General features: G+C 37.1%; 1 protein-coding gene and 1 non-coding gene across 2 annotated transcripts; one reads left to right on the top strand and one right to left on the bottom strand.

Annotated features, from left to right (window-relative positions):
- Positions 1–11,263: 11,263 nt before the first annotated feature.
- Positions 11,264–18,266, bottom strand: LOC111434031 (subtilisin-like protease SBT5.4). The gene is made up of 9 exons (XM_023071328.1): positions 18,258–18,266; positions 14,618–14,727; positions 14,422–14,519; positions 14,190–14,354; positions 13,394–13,505; positions 12,756–13,308; positions 12,287–12,627; positions 12,095–12,209; positions 11,264–12,022 (listed from the first exon to the last, which is right to left on the bottom strand). Exons 1-9 carry the CDS (start codon positions 18,264–18,266, stop codon positions 11,264–11,266), a joined length of 2,262 nt encoding a protein of 753 aa, XP_022927096.1.
- Positions 17,759–17,829, top strand: TRNAG-GCC. The gene has a single exon. It is a non-coding gene; the product is annotated as a tRNA-Gly (tRNA).
- Positions 18,267–22,433: the final 4,167 nt, after the last annotated feature.

Raw genomic sequence — 22,433 nt, 5'->3', positions numbered from 1 at the left:
TTAAGCATAACAGTCTAGCATACAATTTAATGACACGTGCGAATCCACGGTCACGTGCCAACATACAACATACAACACGTAAGTTATGACGGGTGAGCCACTTACTTGGTAGGCCTTAGCCGAAGTACTCCCTAAAACTTAAACGTAAGTTTCTAGCTCCTCGTATTACGTCCTACGCTTATGTTGGTGGTTGTTCCTATTGGATCATTCAATACCTTCATTACTATTTCACAAACATAATTAATTTTCAACTTGGATTGTGAAATACGGCCTTAAAATGATCTATTTTACCTTAAATGGGATCGAAATCAAGTCTGCGAGGGTCGGAATGGTGCCGAGTAGGTCAGAAATAAGGCTCCAGAGCCGAATAAGCCGCTGGAACTGATTAGCAGCCACCAAAGCCAACTAAGCCACTGAAGCCGAGGGGAGTTTTGCGCCATATGCTGCCACGTGGCGCTACCAGAAGCGGCCACGTGTGGTATTCAAAGTCGAGCCTAGGCGTGGGTTTTAGGGTTGCAGTCGCGAGTCTAAGCTGGAGTGGGTTGGACTCAGTTCGGGTCACGGGGTCTAGACTTCGTCTTCTTCGCCCGATTATTCGAAATTTTTCAGATTTCTCTCTCTCTCCTTGGTAACCCCATTTCCGATGTCCGTTTTCCTCCTTTTCCTTTCATTCCTGAGTCCTCTCTTCCCCCTCATCCCATTTATGGTATTATTTTGGCTCGAAAAGGTCTGAGTCTACCAAAACTGAGAGATTTCGAAAACCCGATGTTTTGCCTTTCTTCCCTGATGGTGTACGAAGTGTAAGCAACATCGAAATCTATCCCTGGTGTGTGTAAATGTCTCTGAGATTATTTTCGCGGTGTAGATTAAAGGTTTCAAAGTCGATTTCGTCTAGTTTGGCTTCGCCAGTGTGTCGTCGGTTTCTTCCTCAAAATCTCACGTTTTTTCGTTTTCTTCCTTGCAAATGGTTTGGCTGAGGATCAGGGTCTGTTGTTGTGGTGACCCCAGAAGTTTGTCGAGGCTCGTGGATCATGTGAGAACGAAAACTCCGACGTTCGCCGAAGTTTTCGGTCTCGCCGACAATCGCAGATTTTTTTTGCTTATCTGATCCGTTACATTATCTACCCCTACAAAGAACTTTCTTCCTCAAAAGTCTCAATCTCCTAGATCAATTCGGGGTATTTTTCTTTTATTTCCTCTTCTTGTTCCCACGTCGCTTCCTCGGTTTGGTGATTTTGCCACAATACTTTGACGAAACCTATGTTTCTATTACGTAAGGCTTTCACTTTTCGAGCTAGGATTTTAATCGGGTTCTCCTGATAACTTAAGCTTTCCCCGATCTCAAGGGGTCGGTAGTCTATCACGTGCATAGGGTCAGTAATATATTTCTTCAACATGGACACATGGAACACATAGTGTACGCTCGAGAGTGAAGGTGGTAGGCTAGTTTATATGCTACTGACCCTATTCTTTCTAGGATTTTGAAAGGTCCGATAAAGCAAGGGCTTAGCTTTCCCTTACGTCCGAATCTTAGAATGCCTTTCATAGGAGCTACTTTTAGGAATACTGGGTCCCCCTCTTCGAACTCTAAGTTCCTACGCCTAACGACGGCGTAGCTCTTTTGCCTACTTTGTGCGGTGCGCATCCTTGCTTTAATTTTCTGTACTACCTCAAGTCCTACCAGTTCTCGTTCTCCTACTTCATTCCAGCACAATGGGGACCTACCCCGTTTTTCATATGACACTTCAAACGGTATCATCCCGATTGTTGCTTGGAAACTGTTGTTGTATGAGAATTCCATCAAGTGTAGTTTAGTGTCCCAACTCCCCACGAAATCCATAACACATGCCCGAAGCATGTCTTCTAGGATTTGGTTTAATCGTTCCGTTTGGCCATCAGTTTATAGGTGGAAGGCAGTGCCAAAGTCAAGGCGGGTACCCAACGCTTTTTGAAATCCGCGCCAAAAGGCCAACGTAAAACGTGGGTTCCGATCCGACACTATTGATACCGGGACTCAATGCAACCTCACAATTTCTTTCACATACCGTTGAGCCCAATTTTCTACTATATATATTGCCTTACCCGCTAGGAAGTATGCCGACTTTGAAAGTCGATCTGACAATTATCCAAATTACCGTGTAACCCTTTAGTGTCTTGGGTAAGCCCACTATCAAACCAATAGCTTTTCTCATTTCCATTCCGGTATACTTAGAGGTTGCAGTAGTCCAGTGGTTTTCTGCCTAGGGGCTTTTACTCGTTGTTGGCACACCAGAACATTTACTCACGTATTCCGCGATATCCTTTTTCATACTTCGCCACCAGAAGTGTCGTTTCAGATCTTGATACATCTTTGTACCACTTGGATGTATCAAGAAGGGTGAGTTGTCTGCTTCAGTTAGGATTTCGTTCTTTATTCTGCTCACAACTAGGACACATAAACGTCCTTGACATAGTAATCCATCATTTGTTGACTTAAAAAAACTGTCCACTAGGCCTACTGTCAACTGGTTGAGGATTTAGCTTAGGCTAGGGTCCTCACGTTGTGAGTCTACGATCCTCTGTCTAAGAGTGGGACGCACTGTCAGTCGGGCTATTTGGGTTGTAATCTCCTTGGTTACTACCGCTATGTCAGCTCGTTCGAAATTAGCTCGCACTCATGGCTCCCTTGTGATGAGGGCCGACGAGTGTACTGTTTTTCGACTTAGTGCATCAACAACGACGTTTGCTTTTCCAAGGTGGTACTAGATATCTATGTCATAATCTTTTACCAGCTCTAGCCATCTACGTTGTCTCATGTTCAATTCTTTTTGTGCGAACAAGTATTTTAGACTTTTAAGGTCAGTAGAAATTTGGGTCTTTTCGCCATACACGTAGTGTTGCCAAATTTTTAACGCGAACACTACCGCCGCCAACTCCAAATCGTGTGTAGGATAGTTTTTCTCGTAATCTTTTAATTGGCGTGACGCATACGCAACCACCTTGCCATGTTGCATCAGTACACAACCTAGCCCCTTTTGGATGCATCATTGTAAATCACGTATTCCGCAAAGCTTTCTGAGATCATGAGCACTGGGGCGGACACTGGTATTTGTTTTAGATCCTTAAAGCTAGCCTCACAAGTATTGTTTTATACGAAAGATACGCCCTTTTTTGTCAATTGGGTGAGAGGCGAGGCTATTCTAGCAAAGTCTTGGACAAACCTTTGATAGTATCCTACCAATCCCAAGAAACGTCATATCTCGATGACTGTAGTTGGGCGTTTCCATTTCGTGACGCCTTCTATCTTGGTGGGATCTACTGAAACTCCATCTTTAGACACTACGTGTCCAAATAACGAAACCTGTCGTAGCTAAAATTCACATTTGGAGAATTTGTCATACAACTTGTGCTCCCTTAGAATAGTTAGGGCTTTTCGGAGGTGTTCTTCATCCATTTTCAAGTATATCAGGATATTGTCTATGAACATGATCACAAACGTGTCTAAGCACTCATTGAATACTCAGTTGATTAATTCCATGAACACCGTTAGGGCGTTGGTGAGGCCAAAGGACATTACCACAAACTCATAGTGGTCATATTTAGTTCGAAAGGCTCTTTTCAGTATATCTTCCTTTTTAATCTTAATTTGATGGTATCTTAATCGAAGGTCTATTTTGGAAAACACTTTTGCCTCTCGAAGTTGGTCAAATAGGTCCTCGATGCGCGGTAATGGATATTTGTTCTTTACCGTCCACTTGTTTAATTCTCTGTAATCTTACCGTCCTCTTGTTTAATTCTCTATAATCAATGCATAGACACATAGATTATCTTTCATTTTAACAAACAACACTGGCGCACCCCAAGGGGATACGGTAGGTCGAATGAAGTCTTTATCTAATAGGTCTTATAGTTGTGATTTAAGTTCTTATAGTTGTGATTTAAGTTCTTTTAGTTCTGCTGGGGCCATGCAGTATGGGGCTATAAAGATGGGTCTCGTTCCTGGTTCAAGTTCTATTCCGAAATCTACTGCTCACGATGGAGGGATTCCTGGAAGGCCCTCTGGGAAGACATCTGGGAATTCGTTTACTATGGATACCGAATCTATTGTTTTCTCTTTTCCTATTGTGTTCACTGCACAAGCTAGAATTGCCCACCCCCTTGTTATACCAGATGTATGGCTTTCATCATCGATATTATTCTTGGGGTGGTGCTTTTGAAGGTTCCTTTAAACTTAAAGCTAAGTTCATTTAGAGGTGTGAATACTACCACTTTCTTATGGCAGTTTATGCTAGTAAAGTTTTCGGCTAGCTAGTCCATTCCTAGTATGACATCAAAATCCGTCATATCCACTACAAACCGACAATAAAGGTAAGTCTACTTCTGCTAGGGTACCAACCGACAATACATGCATTAAAGGTTCTACTACGAACCCTGCTTGACTAACAAATGCAAAAGAAACAAACGAATGGGTTGAACCCGAATCAAACAACGTCAATGCAAAGTGTCCTAGAATAGAAAGCATACCTGTCACCACGGTGCCAGAAGTTCCCGCTTCTTTACTGGTCGTTGCATATGACCTGGTCTGTGCGTGGGTTTGCGTGGTGGGTTCCTGAATAACCACACCTCTAGGGGGGGCCCTTGGGTTTCCCACGTCCATTCCAATACAGAATTGGGTCGTGTGACCTACACGACCGCACCTGTAACATACCCTCCAGCCTGCCATGCATCTGCCCCAATGTTGTTTCCCACATTCGTGACACAGAGGTTTTTTCGGTACTAGGTATTGAGGTACTGGGGGCGGAGCAGGTCGCCTGACCTGATGTCGAGGTCTCTGGAGTGGCGGTTGGAATTTCATGGGTTCGGCCTCGACAGGACGTTTCTTTCCTTCGGATGTCATTGGCTCTGAGTTTTTCTCCTCTGTTGGTTCCTTTAGGGCCTTGGCCGTCCTTAGGATCTCTTCGTAAGTTTTCGAGTTAAATGCCTCCAACATGCGAGTCTTCGGGTTCAACCCCAACACAAATTTGTCCGTCTGTTTTTCTTCAGTGTCTGCCAGTGACAGTGTGAACCTCTTTAATTTCATGAATTCTTGATCATACTGATCCACAGTGTGTATGCCCTGGGTCAGGTGGTTAAATTCTTGCTGTTTTTTTTATACGGGTTTCCCATGGATAGTAGTATTTCAAGAAAGCTTCCTTAAAGGTTTCCCACATTGTGATCCCCTCTCCCAGGTTTTGTTATCTACCCACCATACTTCTGAGTCTTTTTGCAGTACATATGTCGCGCATGCTACTTTTGGTCATTAGGGCACCTCATTGATTCAAAAGTCGTTTCCATGGTTGCGATCCACATCTAAGCTGCTGTGGGATCTTCCTTTGAACTGACGAACGGATGGGGGTCATACCGTCTGAAGTCTTTTAACCAATTCGCCCCCCTGTCCGGTTGTGGATTTTTGGCTGGTTGTGTAGCCGTTGCATTGGCTGGTTGCGTGGCCATTGCTGCGACTTGTTGCGTAGCTAAGAATTATTGTGTGGCCAACATTGTTTGCATCATCGTCTGGAGCGACTCCAAAACCATTTGTGTGGCAGGGTCCAATCCAGCTTTTGGTGCAATTTGAGGGGGCGGTGCATTTTCAGGAGGTAGTGTAGCTTGTGGGGGAGGTGCGTTTTCAGGAGGGGGTGCATCTTTTGGGGGAGATGCGTTTTTAAGGAGGGGGTGCAGCTTGTGGGAGAGGTGCATTTTCAGGAGGGTGTGCGTTTTCAGGAGGGGTGCAACTTGTAGGGGAGGTTCCCTCGGTGGTAGTTCGAGTGCATAGGGTCCAGTAGTCGACCCTTCTTGGGAAGATATTCTTTCGGCTTCTCTTCTTTCCTATCTCCTAATGGAAGGTCGTCCTCTCCCTCTCCTACCTCTTCTATGCTCTGTGTGCGGCATGGTTCTAGAAACCAAGAAAATAATTCTATCCAAGTCTATGATTTACTTATAACATTACTTACATTCTACTATATAATTCAAGAAAAGAAAACATAAATGTCGTATCATAAAGACATGCATTGATACAAAATCACATCATAGCATAACATCATATAATATCATGACCCCCAATATATAAAGTCAATCACATTAAATATATCACAAAAAAAAAATAAAAAATAAAAAATAAAAAAAAATAATTCTCCTTCCCTCATCCTATCCAAGGTATACCTGACAACGACGGAGCATCGACGATTGGACCGTGGAACATGCCAAGCCTACTTCGTAGGCTAGTCTACTAGATCTATAACCTAGAGCTCTGATATAAACTACGCCCTAAAATTTCCTTCAATCTAAGGTCATTACTATATTTTAAAGGAGGAATTTATCTTAATGCTTCTACATTTAATGCTGAATTTATTTTAAATAGACTCTTATTATAAATGCCCATCAATCTGTTCTTTATTACCTCAAAAACAATGAATACAGGGAAAGAAAAGAAAATAAAACAACTCCGAACTAAATGTCTTATACTAACCTATGATTTATTAATGTGATTACAAGTCAACCTATACTAGCCTATACTAATGATGTCAACGGAAATTCAACCTATACTAACATATTATACGAATGGAAATGGAATTCAACCTATACTAAACTCGTATACTACGTATGGAAAACAACTATCCTATGCATGTGCCACGATCCAGGGATGTGAGATGCTATCGTCGATCTTACATGGGTGTCATGCCTTTATTTGAAAAATGCAATAGCACGAGGTTTGAGTATTTCTAGAATACTCTGTAAGTGACCCCCTATCGGAGTTATGCAACAAGAACATGTAAAATGCTATGACGGGACCTATCAGTCTATTTTTTTTCCTACAACACTTATTCTAATTGGGTAGCTTGGATGTGTATCGTATACTCTACACACAACCATACGTGCGAGTATGAGCTCACTAGTCAGTTCGCACATCGTTGGGCTTTTCTTGTCGGGCGAGACTTCTCTAGTAGCTCAACTTTTGCTGGACACCCATTAGAATTCGTAACCGTCACGGCAACATTATGTAAAACATAACGATACTTCGCCTGCCTAATGGATGTACGTGTCCATACCCTCGTGATGGAATAGGTATCCCCCTAATGCATGAGCACACATAATGCAAGAGATTCCAACAGTTTTCCATTTTCAACATTATTAAATATAACCCCGCTATCATTTTTCATGCATGTCATATCGTTTCTCATTTTTCAGTCTATATATCATTCATAATTCTAACAGGGTTACATTTCATGTAATATCGTGATTACATGTCATACATTTCATGTTGTTTACATTTAAAATTATAGTACCGTTCATACCAGAATCATCCAAAAATATCATAAACGTCATAAGCACAACACATCACATCATACTAAAGACAACACATTCACATTTCCACAAATTTACGTATTTAAGCTTAGCAGTCTAGCATACAATTTAATGACATGTGCGAATCCACGGGTACGTGCGAACATACGATGCATAACCTACGACGGGTTAGCCACTTACTTGGTAAGCCTTAGCCGAAGTACTCCCTAAAATTTAAATGTAAGCTCCTAGCTCCTCGTATATGTCCTACGCTTCCGTTGATGGTTGGTTCCTATTGGATCATTCGACACCTTCGTTAGTATTTCACAAACATAATTAATTTTCAACTTGGATTTGTGAAATACGGTCTTAAAATAATCTATTTTACCTTAAACGAGGTCGAAATCAAGTCTAGGAGGGTCGGAATGGTGCAGAACAGGTCAGAAATAGGATTCCTAAGACAAATAAGCCACTGGAGCTGATTAGCCGCTGCCGGAGCCAACTAAGCAGTCAGAGCCGAGGGGAGTTTTGCGCCAGATTTGTTTGTTTGAGAGCCAATCATACAATATTCCATCGAGCGAAGTTTCCATAAACATAACGACGTTCATAGTGTCCCAAATTTGTTTGGCATCGTCTTTATTGGTTATTGGAACCATTTGTTTGGCACCGTCTTTATTGGTTATTGAAACCGTTTTCACCAAAGGCTAATTTCCAGGTGTCATACAATATTCCAGTGAGGGTTCATGGTGTCCCAGAGAACAATCTCCACCAAAGACTATCATACAATATTCTGTTGAGCGAAGAAAATTTTCGATAAGCAAAACGACGAACAATCTCCACCAAAGATAATTTTTCATAACCATTATGAAATTGCAATTTGGCTCTATACCAAATTAGGAACCACAAACCTCCGCAATGGTATGATATTGTCCACTTTGGGCATAAGCTCCCATGACTTTATTTTGATTTTTCCAAAAGGCCTCGTACCGATAGAGATAGTGTTATTTACACGCATGATCTTCCTCTTAATTAGCTAATGTAGACTACTCATTCATAAATTTTCAACACAATTATGGTTCCAAGGGTGTTAAAAAAAACTCTATAACACAAAAAAACACCTGATCAACCAATTCACAATGTACAACTTGATTATATTATGAACTTATTTAATTTGTTCATGGATTCTTATACAAAAACCCATATTTGCTCACCATACATTTATATATACTTTTTTATTTTATTTTTATTTAATTTCGTAGTTTTTTTTATTTTTATTTGTTCTCCCACCCCACTTTAAAATAATTTTGAAGGTAATTTTTTAAAATATATATTTAAGTTGAGCAGTAAATGTTTGAAAGAAATAAATTAACAAAATTTTACTTATATTAAAAACAATAAATTGAATAAGAAACTTAAACTAACCCAATCCAATCGAGAATTGAGTTTATTATTTAACTTATTTAGGTTGGAAAAAATTACCTAAATAATTGGGTTAAGTTTAAAAATATATTCTAACTTGATCCAGAAATACGTGTGCTACAATTGATAATCTATTAACAACATAAATAATTGATGACATGACCCATTTCAAGATGAATAGATGTTCATACAAATCTCATATATTTTCAAATATTCAAAATAGACAAATTTTTTCCTAAATTGTTAAAAAAAAATTACGTTAAAAAGATATAATAACCAGGTAATTAATCAGGTAAGCTAAGTTAAGTTAAGCTAACTAGGTAACTTTGGTAAGTTAAGGATATATTCGTGACAACAACCTAAGCTAATCAGGTAAGTGACCTTATTATCGGCATGGTTATATTTGATGTTGACACGTGCCCCGTGGTTTTGTACGTGTGATATATATTGATATGTGTGAATTGTTTGTGGATCGATATGTTTATGATATGTTATAATATGTTAATTGTATGATAATAATTTTAATACGATGTGTTCAATGTTATGTTTGAGATAGGATACGAGAATGATGTACAAAACAAAATGTAACAATAGGAGTAAGATACGTCCATGAAACGTTAAGGTTAGGTTACATACTGAAGTGCTATGGATATGAGAGATTGATAAAAGAATATAGTAAGGTTATGAGTAGAAAAAGACAGGTGTGTGATAAATTGATAGAACGATAGCGTTAGGATATATTCTTGTGATGATATGACTTAGGTACGTTCATGTAACAACATGACTGTGATAGGTATAATAACGTTAAGACTATGATAAGTTAGGGAACGATATGACCACAAAGTGTTTACGATATGATATGATTATGATACGAAATCTAAATGACGGATATATACATGTTGTCATATGATATGAAATATGTTATGGTACGAGATATGTGATAAATTGACATGTTTATGATATGATATATTGTGATGCAATATGTTATGGTATGATATGTATATGATGAAATGTTATGTCTCCTAAATTGTGTGTATATTACATGATATGAATGACATGAAATCACGATAAATGACATAAAATATAACCCCGTTAAAATTATATATGATATGAGAATTGAAGAATGAGAAACGATATTGATATGAATGATGAACGATACGTGAAATGATATGAAAAACGATATGATATGTACAGAACACTAGCGGGGTTGTATTAAATGATAATGAAAACGGAAAAATGTTGGGACCTCATGCATTATGTGTGCTCATGCATTGGGGGATACCTCTATTCCATCACGAGGGTACGGACGAGTACATCCATTAGGCAGGCAAAGTATCGTTATATTTTACTTAATGCCGCCGCGACGGTTACTAATTCTAATGGGTGTTCGGCAAAAGTTGAACTACCAGAGAAGGCTCGACCGATAAGAAAATGGGTCTAGCAATGCCGCCGCGACGGTTACTAATTCTAATGGGTGTTCGGCAAAAGTTGAACTACCAGAGAAGGCTTGACCGATAAGAAAATGGGTCTAGCAATGCCGCCGCGACGGTTACTAATTCTAATGAGTGTTCGGCAAAAGTTGAACTACGAGAGAAGGCTCGACCAATAAGAAAAGGGGTCTAGCGGTGTGCGAACTATCTGGTGAGCCCATACTCGTACGTATGGGCTGTGTGTAGAGTATATGGTACACATTCAAGCTTCCCATTAAAATAGTTTCGTAGGAAAAATAGAATAATATGATAAGTCCCGTCATTGCATTCGCATGCTTTTGCATTTAACCCCAATAGTGGGTCACTATCATTGCATGTATTTAACCCCAATAGTGAGTCACTATCATTGCATTTGCATGTTTTTGCATTTAACCCCAATAGTGGGTCACTATTTCTTAAAATACTCAAGCGCTACATTTTTGCAACTCTTTCTAAACTTTTATTTATCTTTTTTTTTAAGTCTATAACTGTGTTTTTTATTAAAGTTTAAATAAAATGAAGTATTTATTTTATGAAAATTTAAATAAGTGAAGTATTTATTTTATGAAAGTTTAAATAAATGAAGTATTTTCGTATTCAATATTTATGATATGTATATAGAAAGATTGTTAGATTCTTGCCTGGAAATGAAAACTCAATCCAAGCTCGACCCCTCTTACATTATATTTTTTTCTATCACCCATATCTATCTCTAGGTCAAATTGACCTAACTTCGATTAAAATACAAATAAGCTCAAAAAGGCTAACATGGTGGTAGCAGAAAAATCACCACCCGCAAAGTCTTAATACCATGTATGGAGGCTGACGCCTGCCAGTGTTGGAAACTCAGGAAAGTTGATGTCCTATAGAGAAGCTAGGCTAGATGAAATAGACCGATAAAAATAAATTGGTTGTTTCAATAATGGGTTATACTAAAACATATGATTAAACTAAAAAGGAAAAAGCCGGAAATGTTTCAAATAAAAAGAAAAAATTCCTAAGAATTTTAAAATCTAGTAACCCTCCTAACAAAATCAAAACTTAGAACTCTAGGAACCCCTCCTAACAAAATGGGTTCAGAAAAAGCCCGAAGAAACCACAATTGGACTCCTAACCAAGTGCTTGCCGTCGGTCCAAATCAGCGTGCCATAACCAATTTGACCATTCGCCACAACTCCGGTCATCGTCAATTCAAACCTCTTCTCCTCTCCAATCTTCTCAAACTTTAAAACGCTTGGCTTCACCGAAACCTTAACTCCTTCCGGCTGCTGAACCCTGACTCTGTAAACCCCCGGCCTGCCAACATTCTTCAACCTTCTAGTAAGGGTGACATTGCCCGTCAAGTTCTGAACTCCAATTGAAGGGTAATTAAAGTTCAAAATAGAACTAGAAACAGGGCATTTGAAATTGCCATCGGCAAATACTCGAAGGTTCTTCTCCTTGTAGCCACTGGCGCAGAGGAATTCCAAGTAATCATTGGGGGAAAGGTCGTAGACAAGGCCGGGGTCGATGGCTCCAGTGGGGCGGATGTGCCCTGACCCAAATATGAAGGCGGTGGCTGAAGCGAAGATAGGGGAGCCGCCATCGAGCATGATGTTCATTGTGTTGTCACGAATTCTGGCAGAGGTCATTATGGCGGATTTGATGGCGGCGGGGCTCCATTTCGGGTGGAGAGCTTTAACGAGGCCGACAATGCCAGAGACATGGGGACAGGACATCGAGGTCCCTGACATTGTTATGTATGGAACTGTTCTGTTGTCGAATGGCTCCCCTGTTGGGCTCACGGAGCCGGAGAATGCCGCAATTATGTTCACTCCTGGCGCGGTCACATCCGGCTGCAAAGAATTAGAAACTCATGAGCTTTGTTCTTGATAATCTCAAATGGGTGTCGTAATTCATAACTAAACCTTGATAATTTCCGGTGAAACCATGTTGGGTCCTCTGGATGAGAAAGCCGCCATTGTCGGAGAAGGTTTGGTATTAACTTTAGACAACGGCGGGATCAAATGCCCCATTGGATTTCTGTAAAAAAACACAACAATAATCAGAGAACCATTCCAAAGATTCATAAAGAAAGAAAGAAATTGTAATTTTTTTACTTCGTGGAATTGATGTACGAGGAAACAGCTTGGCCGTCGTTGTAACTGATATGGGAAGCTGGAAGAACATGGGGATCGGCGATGATCTCAAATCCACTAAGCCTATCGTTGCAGAGAATCATTCCGACAGCACCAGCGAGGAGGGCTTGCACTCCTTTGTCAACTCTCGAAGAATCCCCTCTCAAGCAAACCAAGATCTTCCCTTTCACTTTAGAATGATCCAAAGTTTTTGGCTTGCAGAGCATGGCATCGTCAGTAGAGGCAGTCGTCGCTTTTGCCTGAGCTCCCGTTATCAATGGGTATAGCTTTCTTCCCGATAATGGTCCCGAAAGGCTCGACCCCTAATCACCGAGAACAAATTTTATGTTCAACAAAAAGTGAGCAAATACGATACATATGTTAAAAAAGGCAAATATCTAAATCAAATATGTTAAAACTATAATTCACCGCTAAATATTTTCAAACAAACCTTAAAGTGTTTCCCATTTCTAAGCTCAATGGGGGCCTGAAATTCACGGTCCAAAGTGCTAGCTCCGACCGTCAAAATCCACGGAGCAGTATTAGAAACAGTCGCCATGCTCGGGCCATCGTTGCCGGCGGAGCACACGACAGGGATTCCTTTCTTCAGTGCATGAAAGGAAGCAATGGCAATGATATCATTATAGTATTCAGCGGGTGGACTGCCGAGGGAAACCGAAAGGACGTCGACGCCATCGTGGATGGCATGATCAAATGCCTTGGCAATGTCGGCGTCAAAGCAGCCGCCAGTGTCGTGGAGCGGCCAGCAGACCTTATAGGCAGCGACGTGGGCCTTGGGAGAGCCGCCCTTGGCAGTTCCGATACCGGACCCGAATACGCTAACGCCGGAGACATAGCTACCGCCGGCCGTCGACAGCGTGTGGGATCCATGACCTTCGTAGTCGCGCGTGGAGTTGACGATGAATGAGAGTTCTTTCGTTAAATTTTCAGATTTCAAGTACGCGATTACCCCGTGATTGAAATATTTTGCTCCGATTAATTTCCTGTGTTAATCATAATTAAGTTAATCACCCTTTAATCTGAATTAAAAATAATAATAAAATATCAAAATATGATTAACAATGGTACTTGTTACAAGGCACTGCATCAGGGGTTTTATCCATGCAGCCTCCTTTCCACTTCGATGGCACACCTCCAACTATGCCATGTTCTCCAAAACTCTTGGACTCCGGCCATACACCTTTTTTTTTTTTTTTACAAAAAAAAAATATTTAATTTACCGAACGACTCAAATAAAATCTCCAATCCAACTCAACCTTTATAATCTAAATTAGGTACCTGCCAGTAACCCCAACAAACTCAACCTTTATAATCTAAATTAGGTACCTGGCCAGTAACTCCAACAATCCAACTCAACCTTTATGATCTAATTTAGGTACATGAGTCAGTAACCCGAATAAAATCTATAATCCAACTAACCTTTATGATCTAAATTGGGTACATGGTACATGGTCAGTAACCTAAACAACCGGAATAAAATCTTCAATCCAACTAACCTTTGTGATCTAAATTGGATACATGGATCGGTAATTCGAACAACCTGAATAAAATACACAATCTTAACTCAACCCTTATGATCTAGTTTAGGTACATAGTCAATAAACCGAACAACCCAAATAAAATCCACAATCTTAACTCAACCTTTATGATCTAAATTAGGTATATGGGTCGATAACCCAAACAACCCAAATAGAATCTACAATCCAACTTAACCTTTATGATCTAAATTAGATATATGGATCAACAACCCAAACAACTTGAATAGAATTCATATTCAAACTCAACCTTTATGATCTAAATTAGATATTATGGGTTAATCGGTCTATCAAATTATATGAATAACTAAAAGATAATATGTATTTACCAGTGTCGAGATTGGCGATAATAACATTTTGTCCTGATCTAGCCTTCCTCCAAGGAGAAGAAGGGGGACTAACACCATTCTTCTCCAAGTGCATGAACTCCCATGAACGAGTTGTGTGTAATTCTTTCGCTTTGTTTGGCAACACTGCCGCTATTTCCGGGTGCTCTGTCCCATAAATTATTATTAATTATTATTTAAATATATATTAAAATTAAAATAGTTTGGTATTTACTTGCAAGCTTGGTGGCCTCCTCCTCATCTAGAATGGCTGCAAACCCATTTATATGGTTCTTATACGAGTAAAATATGGCATCTTTTGCCTTCTCAGAACTGAAATTTTTCAATTTTTATTAATTCAAAATAATATAATAATAACTAGATTTTCAAATAAATAAATAAATAAATAAATAAATAATCGAACTTCAAACCTCCCCAAGAAGGATCCGAGCAATTTGTGATGGGAATCGACTACTCTTTGAAGATCTACAGCCGAAACTTCTAAACCATGTGCATGAGATCCTAATAACACAATATAGGACTGAAATCCAAAAAAAATTAAAATTAGGGTTCATTTAATAATACCTAAAAGCATAAGAAGAACCCGGATTGAATCGAAAAAAATTAAAAACTTGATTTTATTTAAGCGGAAGCAAAGCAAATGGCATTACCTTTTTTACTGCGATCGTCGGTGATATTAACCAAAAGAACCATAACAAAATAAGAACGAAAGTGGGAAAGTTCATCCTTAGTATTTTCACTCTCTTAGTATTTTCACTCTCTTAGTATTTTCACTCTCCGTAAAATTAATGGTCACTCTTCCTCTATTAAATATTAAGAAAATTTTGGGATATCATTAAATTAAAGATATTTATTTGATTACGTTTTAGTTTTAGTTTTTTTTTTTTTTTGGTATAATTAAATAATTTTAAATATGAAGAAATAAGATGCGGAAAAATGGACTCAATTTTCATCTCTCTCAGATTTTTTGACGGCTGACTCGGCTGATTTAGTTTTGATTGGATTCGTTGCGTTTTTATAGGTAAATTTAACAAATCCTTTTAATTATTATTTTTGCTTTATTTACTCACTCTTTTCCCTATTTTTTTTATTATTATTTTAATTTGTAAACTTTTTTTTTATTTCTTATCTTTTTTTTTTTACGAATGTTTTTAAATTTTAAATGAGTATTTATTTAAATGTTTAAATAAAAATGAGAAAATAAATATAATTTCTAAAAAAACCCCAAAAATTCAGATAATAATAAAATGAGGATTTTTTTTTCTTTCAAAATTTTTTATTTTTTTAAATTAAAATATAGGCTAAATTAATTATATAAATAAAACTAAAAACTTGTACTTTGTTTTTTTAAAAAAATACCCTTAATATTTCAATAATATCGTTAAACTTTCTAAAATATTCTTACCATTAATTTTGGATAAAACCTTTGAAATTTAAAAAGTTTTATTAACATCCTCCAATTATCAAAAAAATAAAAATAAAAATATTTTTATCGTCCGTACTATATTGAAAAAATACTCATAAAACTTTATAAGTAGCATTAATAATTTTAAACTTTATTAAAAAAAAATTAAAAAGAATTAGTTTTTTAGTTTTTTTTTTTTTTACCAAAAGTTGAAGACTTTATGGTTCATATACTTTATGGATTATCTACAAATTTTTAATTTTTTTCTACAAAATGTTAATTTTAAAATTTCATGAATATTTTTTAAATTAATATTTCATATATTAACCATAAACTCTACTTTAAAAATTTTAAAAAATTTTAAAGGTGTTTTTGAAATTTTTAAAAAAATTTAAAAGTATTTAATGAAAATTTTGAAACCAAAAGTAAATATATTTTTTAAATAAAATTTCAACTATATTTTCTTAAAATTATATTTTATTTTTTATGGGTATGGTTGATATTAGTGTTGGATTTAATGGAGGAATAATAAATCTATTTTGTAATTTCAATTTAACCCATAAACTTCTCATTTCATCTCTCCTTTAATTACTTAATTAATTAATTAATTTCAGTTTGGTCTGTGTTTTGTCTTTATACGAGTTTTGTTTTCCCTTCAAAATCAACGGTCTGGATCTTGTAAAGAAACTGATCACCAGACAGTTGATAAAAATTTGGATCTGTTTCAGCCCTATGATCTTCATTCTTTCATCAAAATCAACGGTTGGATCTTATAAAGAAACTGATCACCAGACGTGACAAAAACTTGGATCTGTTTCAGCCCTATGATCTTCATTCTTTCATCAAAATCAACCGTTGGATCTTGTAAAGAAACTGATCACCAGACAGTGACAAAAACTTGGATCTGTTTCAGCCCTATGATCTTCATTCTTTCGTGATAACTCTGTAATTTGTGTAAATTTGATTTAGGATATAAATTTAGTTATAAAATATATTTTATATACCATCAATTTATTATTATTATTTTTTTTAATAATTGGTTGGTAATATATTTTTATCATAGGTTTAAACTGATTTTTTCTTTTTAGAATTAATTGATAGTATATTTTATCTTATTTTCAAGATTTTGTTAGCGGTATATATATGGTAGATTTTATCTTATTTTCATAATTTAGTTAGTAATATATTTTATTTTATTTTTAGAAATTAGTTGATAACGTGTATCTATTTAAAGATTATGAACTCAAAGTCTTTACTAACCTCCGCTTTCTGTCCACATATCAACTACCCAATCAAAATCAATACATACTACCCTATCTTGACTTTTAAGACTATTTCAACGGTCATCGTCATTCTTACATGTAAGCTTTACCTTTACCTAAAAAATATAGGGGTAGTACTAAGTCGCCCACTATTGCGGTTAGTAATACAATCATAAAGATAACATGATTGGGACCTATCATTTAAAATCGTGACATGACCTTAGACTCTTTCCAATTACGGACATGATTAGATATGTAGTACTTCTCAATACACGACTCACGTATGTGCACATGGACTCATAAGGCAGGCTCGTATATGTACCCTTGAGTTTAACTTGGTCGGACAAAATGCATTACACGTCACTAGACGCCTTAGAAAAGGGAAAACTCACATGATATTATAACGAACATAAATATCGAAGCATGAGTGCACATGACATGTCCGTACTAGCATAACATAATCCTGAAGTACATGACATACATAAATGCATGACGAAAATATGAGTGTTATGGATATTCTTAATGGGTGAAGCATCAGTGGTTAGTGGTAGAATAGTACCCTGCCACGATACAGACTCGAGTTCTCAAAACTTGAGTTTCCCACAATATCATTCAATTCATAGATGCCATGAATAGCATTATCAAACTTTCTTTTTTAAAAAATCGACTACATGACTAAAATATGAGTATGTTGTGGATATGTCTAATGGTTGAAGCACTAGTGGTCTAGCGGTAGAATAGTACCTTGCCACAATACAAACCCGGGTTTGATTTTTGGCGGGTGCATCTTCTAAAGTGAAGAATATCACTACCGAACTTTCTTTTTTAAAAATCGGCTGCATGACTAAAATACGAGTATGTTATGAACATGTCTAATGGTTGAAGCACCAGTGGTCTAGTGGTAGAATAGTATCCTGCCACGGTACAGACCCGGGTTTGATTCCCGGCTGGTGCATGACTAAAATACGAGTATGTTATGGATATGTCTTATGGTTGAAGCACCAGTGGTTTAATGGTAGAATAGTACCCTGCCACGGTACAGACCTGGGTTCGATTCTCGGCTGTGGTGCATCCTCTAATAAAGTGTGAAGATTAGCAATAATGAAATCTAGGGCACAATCCTGAAATCTAGGGCACAATCCAAACTTGTGGCTAAGGCCCACTAGATTTGGAATGCAAGGTGACTAAAGTGAAGATTTGCAATGATTTAAATAGTAACTTAAGGCCCCTATCGACCTCAGTCATGTTTTTTTGCAAACTTGAGTAACGAACGTCGACTATCTCATTAAAGGCCGAATATCCATATATATCTTTATGGAAGAGAGTCGGCCCACGTTTAGCCATCCAGCGAATATGCCTGTTTTACCACTAGAGGACACATACCTCCTCCATATTCCTTAAATGGGCAAGATTCAAATACTGCATGCAAGAAGTATAATAGTTTACTTAACAACGACCTAGATCGTTGATTGATTTGTATGTGCAATGGAATTGGAGTGAATAGAGCATTACTCCAAAAAAAACCTTCCTTATTCCTTTCCACAACAGAATCATTAGCTGGCCAATCTTTGTTAGAATGTTTTCCTTATTCCTTTCCTTAAGCAAAGGAGACAAAGACCTCCCTAACAATTGAATAGCGTAGTTCCGTAGCCAAATCAGTATACTGACCGGGGGTGAGCCGATAGGTGAAGAGTCTGAAGAGGTGAGTTGTGTGCTGCTACGCAGCAAACAAGAATCCACCCAAGAATATGTTCATGTTGATTGAGCCCTGCCTATCCACGACTTTAAAACCACACTGAGCTAGTCCCGCGAAGAAATAGGTAGAGGTCTATTTTCCATTATTCTTTGTAGCAACGAACAAGCAAAAGAGACTACTATTAGCTCAAGGTTGGTTAGACCCACGAGCCTCCGTAAGAAAGGTTGAACCACTACTGTAGGAAAGCGAAACCACTGAGGACGAAGTCATTTCAGCTGATTATTATGCAATTCCCCACTAGTTCAATCATTGAATAAAATATCACTTAATTTATAGATGACACGAATAACACTATCGGACTTTCTTTTTTAAAAAATCGACTACATGACTAAAATACGAGTATGTTATGTATATGTCTAATGGTTGAAGCATTAGTGGTTTTTTAAAAATCGACTACATGACTAATATACAAGTATGTTTGGATTTAAGCACTCGTGGTCTAGTGGTAGAATAGTACCCTGCCATGATATAGACCTCAAATAAGTAACCTGAGTTTCCCACCCCACAATATCATTTAATTTATAGATGAATAACACTCTCGAACTTTCTTTGTTATGGATATGTCTAATGGTTGAAGCACCAGTGGTCTAGTGATAGAATAGTACTCTGCCACGATATAGACCTGGGTTCGATTTCCGACAGGTGCAAATATAGACCTGGGTTCGATTCCCGACAGGTGCATTTGCTGAAGCAAAGATTAGCAATGATTAAACTAAAATATGAGTATGTTATGAATATGTCTAATAGTTGAAGCACTCGGGTCTAGTGGTAGAATAGTGCCCTACCACAGTATAGACTCGGGTTTGATACTTGGCTGATGTATTTGCTCTTGAATTGAAGATTAGCAATGATTAAATTAAAATACAAGTTTGCCTATAATACATTTTCAATTCTTCTCAAGTAGACGTCATTTTGGCGAGCGGACATACGGCCTCGTGCATAGTTTTTGAGTATTTAATTGAGGCACCAAATTCAGTGAGTTTTCATATTTCATATCAAAACTCCGACTTCTGCGATTATGACCCAAATCCTCACCCGACCCTCTTTGAGCTTGTCTTCGACACTTGTGTCGCCTCATTCTCTTAAACCTTGTGCATGCCTCGACTTATCTTCAATGCACACTCTTGGTGTGTTGGATTATGCACCTTTCTTCTTGATCGCATCATGACACTTCTTAGTCTTGACTTGAACGTGACCAAATGAGCGTCACTTGAGGGTCGCTCATTGCCAGTCTTGCGTGTGGGTATCACAACCTACTTTTAGGGAGATTGTAACACTCTCCCCCACTTAACCTAGTCATCATTCTCGATAACTTTCTTGAAGGCACAATCGTATCGTCGATTGTGACATTTAAAAGTATTTTCATTAATTAAATTAAAAGTATATTACTTTTTCGTATAAGAAAATTTAAAGAGATCATAAATTAATTTTTAATAACTCTTTTATAATGTCCGGTAACTTCTTGAGAGTTATGTTCCATGACCTCCACGGTAGAAGAGTATTTAGACTGATGTGACGTAACTTAGTGAGCTACTGTTAGGGTTCGAAAATACGTTCACATATAACATATATCATGACTGATGTGACCTAAAATTCATGATTATCTTTTGTCTTTCCCCTGACTCACTCAAATAAGGATCAAGATCAGTGAAAGAGTTTACAGTTCGAGAATATTTCTCTACACACGGTCGAGGCATATGCACGTGCACTCATTAGGTAGAGTGGGTTCACTAGGTAGATTCATTAATGTATCTTCTTCTAACCATGTGTTACTACTGAGGTTGGATCTATCATCTAAAGTCCATAGCAAATCTGTCATCCCTTGGGTGACACTTCATCGAGAATGTCGAACACTCCATAACTCATAAATGACATAATGCCTATTGCACTCCTTAAAATTAATAACTTGGATTCAGTATCTGAAGACTCCAACCAAAGCCTTATAGCCGCAATCTCCTACTCATCCCCAAGGTTGGTGAATCTTGCCTTTCGAAATGCTAACTTGTCCAAAACTCCCTTGAAGTAACTCTGTTCGTAGGACGCTTAATTCCTCTGAGTGGTCACCATTGCCTGAGTAAGCTTTTATGTCTGGGCCTACAACGTGATCTACACGGAGGCGTGTACTAATCTGTCTAGGCCGTCTATGTGATCAAAACAAAGACAGACTAGACTTCCAAAGTTATGGTCATGGGAAGCTCGATTATAAGTACCTACTCTGGTATTAGACCGTAAGGTATTTTGTACCCAAGCTTATGGGTAGGGCATCTCATGTTGCCTTTTTGGCCCTTAATTGATGTTTTGATGATAACAAACCTACCTTTAATTATTAACAATTATTAGTATTTTGAACGGGCCACATTATAAAGTTGGGAATAACTATTCCAACGCCTTTTCAATTACTCAAATTAGAGCTAAAATGAAGAAGTTACAATCGAAAGAAAATACTCGACGTGATAATTTGGCGGTTGAATTAACATAATGGACACATCAAAGTACGAATTTTATAATTTTGGAAAAAAAAATTCAGGGTAGAATTTTTAATTACGATTAAGAAATGAAAATTAATTATATATAATATATCATTTGAGTTAAAAAAAAAAAAAAAGAAAAATTTGTTATCACATTATTTTTTTATATTATATTATTAGATTTTAAAAATTAATTAGAGCCTCCTATTTATTATTATTATATTATTATATTTATAATAAATTTTAAAATTTGATTGGATGATTATTTACCTGAATTTTTATTATCTTTATATTATTATATTTATAATAAATTTTGGATTTTAATTTTAACCAAGGTTCACATTAGTTTTTATTATTTTTATAGTATATTATTATATTTAAAAAATAATAATAATATGGGCTATTATTATTATTATTTATTTTTAATTTCTATTTTAGGGTCTATTTAATATCTACCTTTTGCCACTATCTCTGATTAAACTCATTTTTCTCTGATTAAACTCATCTACCTCTCCATATTTTTAAAAGCACACCTTACATAATTCATTCTGATTCTCTTTCGAGAAAATAGTTGTGAGTGTTTAAATTGTAAATCTATTTCTTAAAGTTGTGGTGTTTTCCTAAAAAAAATTCCAATACTTATAATGGTTTGATCATGAGCGGTGGAAATGATTAAATTTGATAAAGCAATGGAGTTGTTGGGCTCTAATCTGAAGAAAGAAAGAGTCATTATTTATCCCAATTGCACTTGAGAAGTTGAGTCGGTTCGAGTTTGACCGAACCACATCAAACTATGGTGTTATATTTTCTAACCCTTTCCTATTGAATTTCAAAATGATTATTGTGGAGTAGGTCGAGTTTTTCATAAGAACTGTTTGGTTGTATTAATTATCATCCTCTACTCAAGTTTCATAATTACAAAAATTAAGTAAGCCTAAATACTTCTATGATTAAAACCTATTCACCTCCTTACATCCCATATGGATGCAAAAGTTGTTCTTCTAGACTTTTTTTATATAAATTTCATTATTAGAGCTTATGACAAACAGACAAACTTCTATTTTCGTATGGGTCTAGACCAACTATAAACTATTTCTACTAAAGGTTGTTCCACTGTACTACACTTTTTAATATCTTATGTTTCAGTCTAACCAAGGCTCATACTTATAAAATTTTGTATCAAGATACTATACAAGAAACCTCTTTTAAAATTTGGTTAACGAGAACTAGGGGTGTACATAGTCTAGGTTGGGTTGGGTTAGGTTGAGTTGGGGGATTTTTTTGACCCAACCAAAAAGTTCGGGTTGGTTGGATTGGTAACTCTACCCAACCCAA

Source organism: Cucurbita moschata, unplaced genomic scaffold (assembly GCF_002738365.1).
Source record: "Cucurbita moschata cultivar Rifu unplaced genomic scaffold, Cmos_1.0 Cmo_Scf00044, whole genome shotgun sequence".
In the NCBI taxonomy this organism is placed as follows: domain Eukaryota; kingdom Viridiplantae; phylum Streptophyta; class Magnoliopsida; order Cucurbitales; family Cucurbitaceae; genus Cucurbita; species Cucurbita moschata.
Note: the sequence above shows the minus strand (reverse complement) of the source record. Positions and strands in the feature narration are given on the sequence as shown.

Coding starts and splice junctions, on each gene's coding strand:
- LOC111434031 (XM_023071328.1), bottom strand. Junction 14,520..14,617: donor CTCGGATCCTTCTTGGGGAG/GTTTGAAGTTCG, acceptor GAAAAATTTCAG/TTCTGAGAAGGCAAAAGATG. Junction 14,355..14,421: donor GGAGGCCACCAAGCTTGCAA/GTAAATACCAAA, acceptor TTTATGGGACAG/AGCACCCGGAAATAGCGGCA.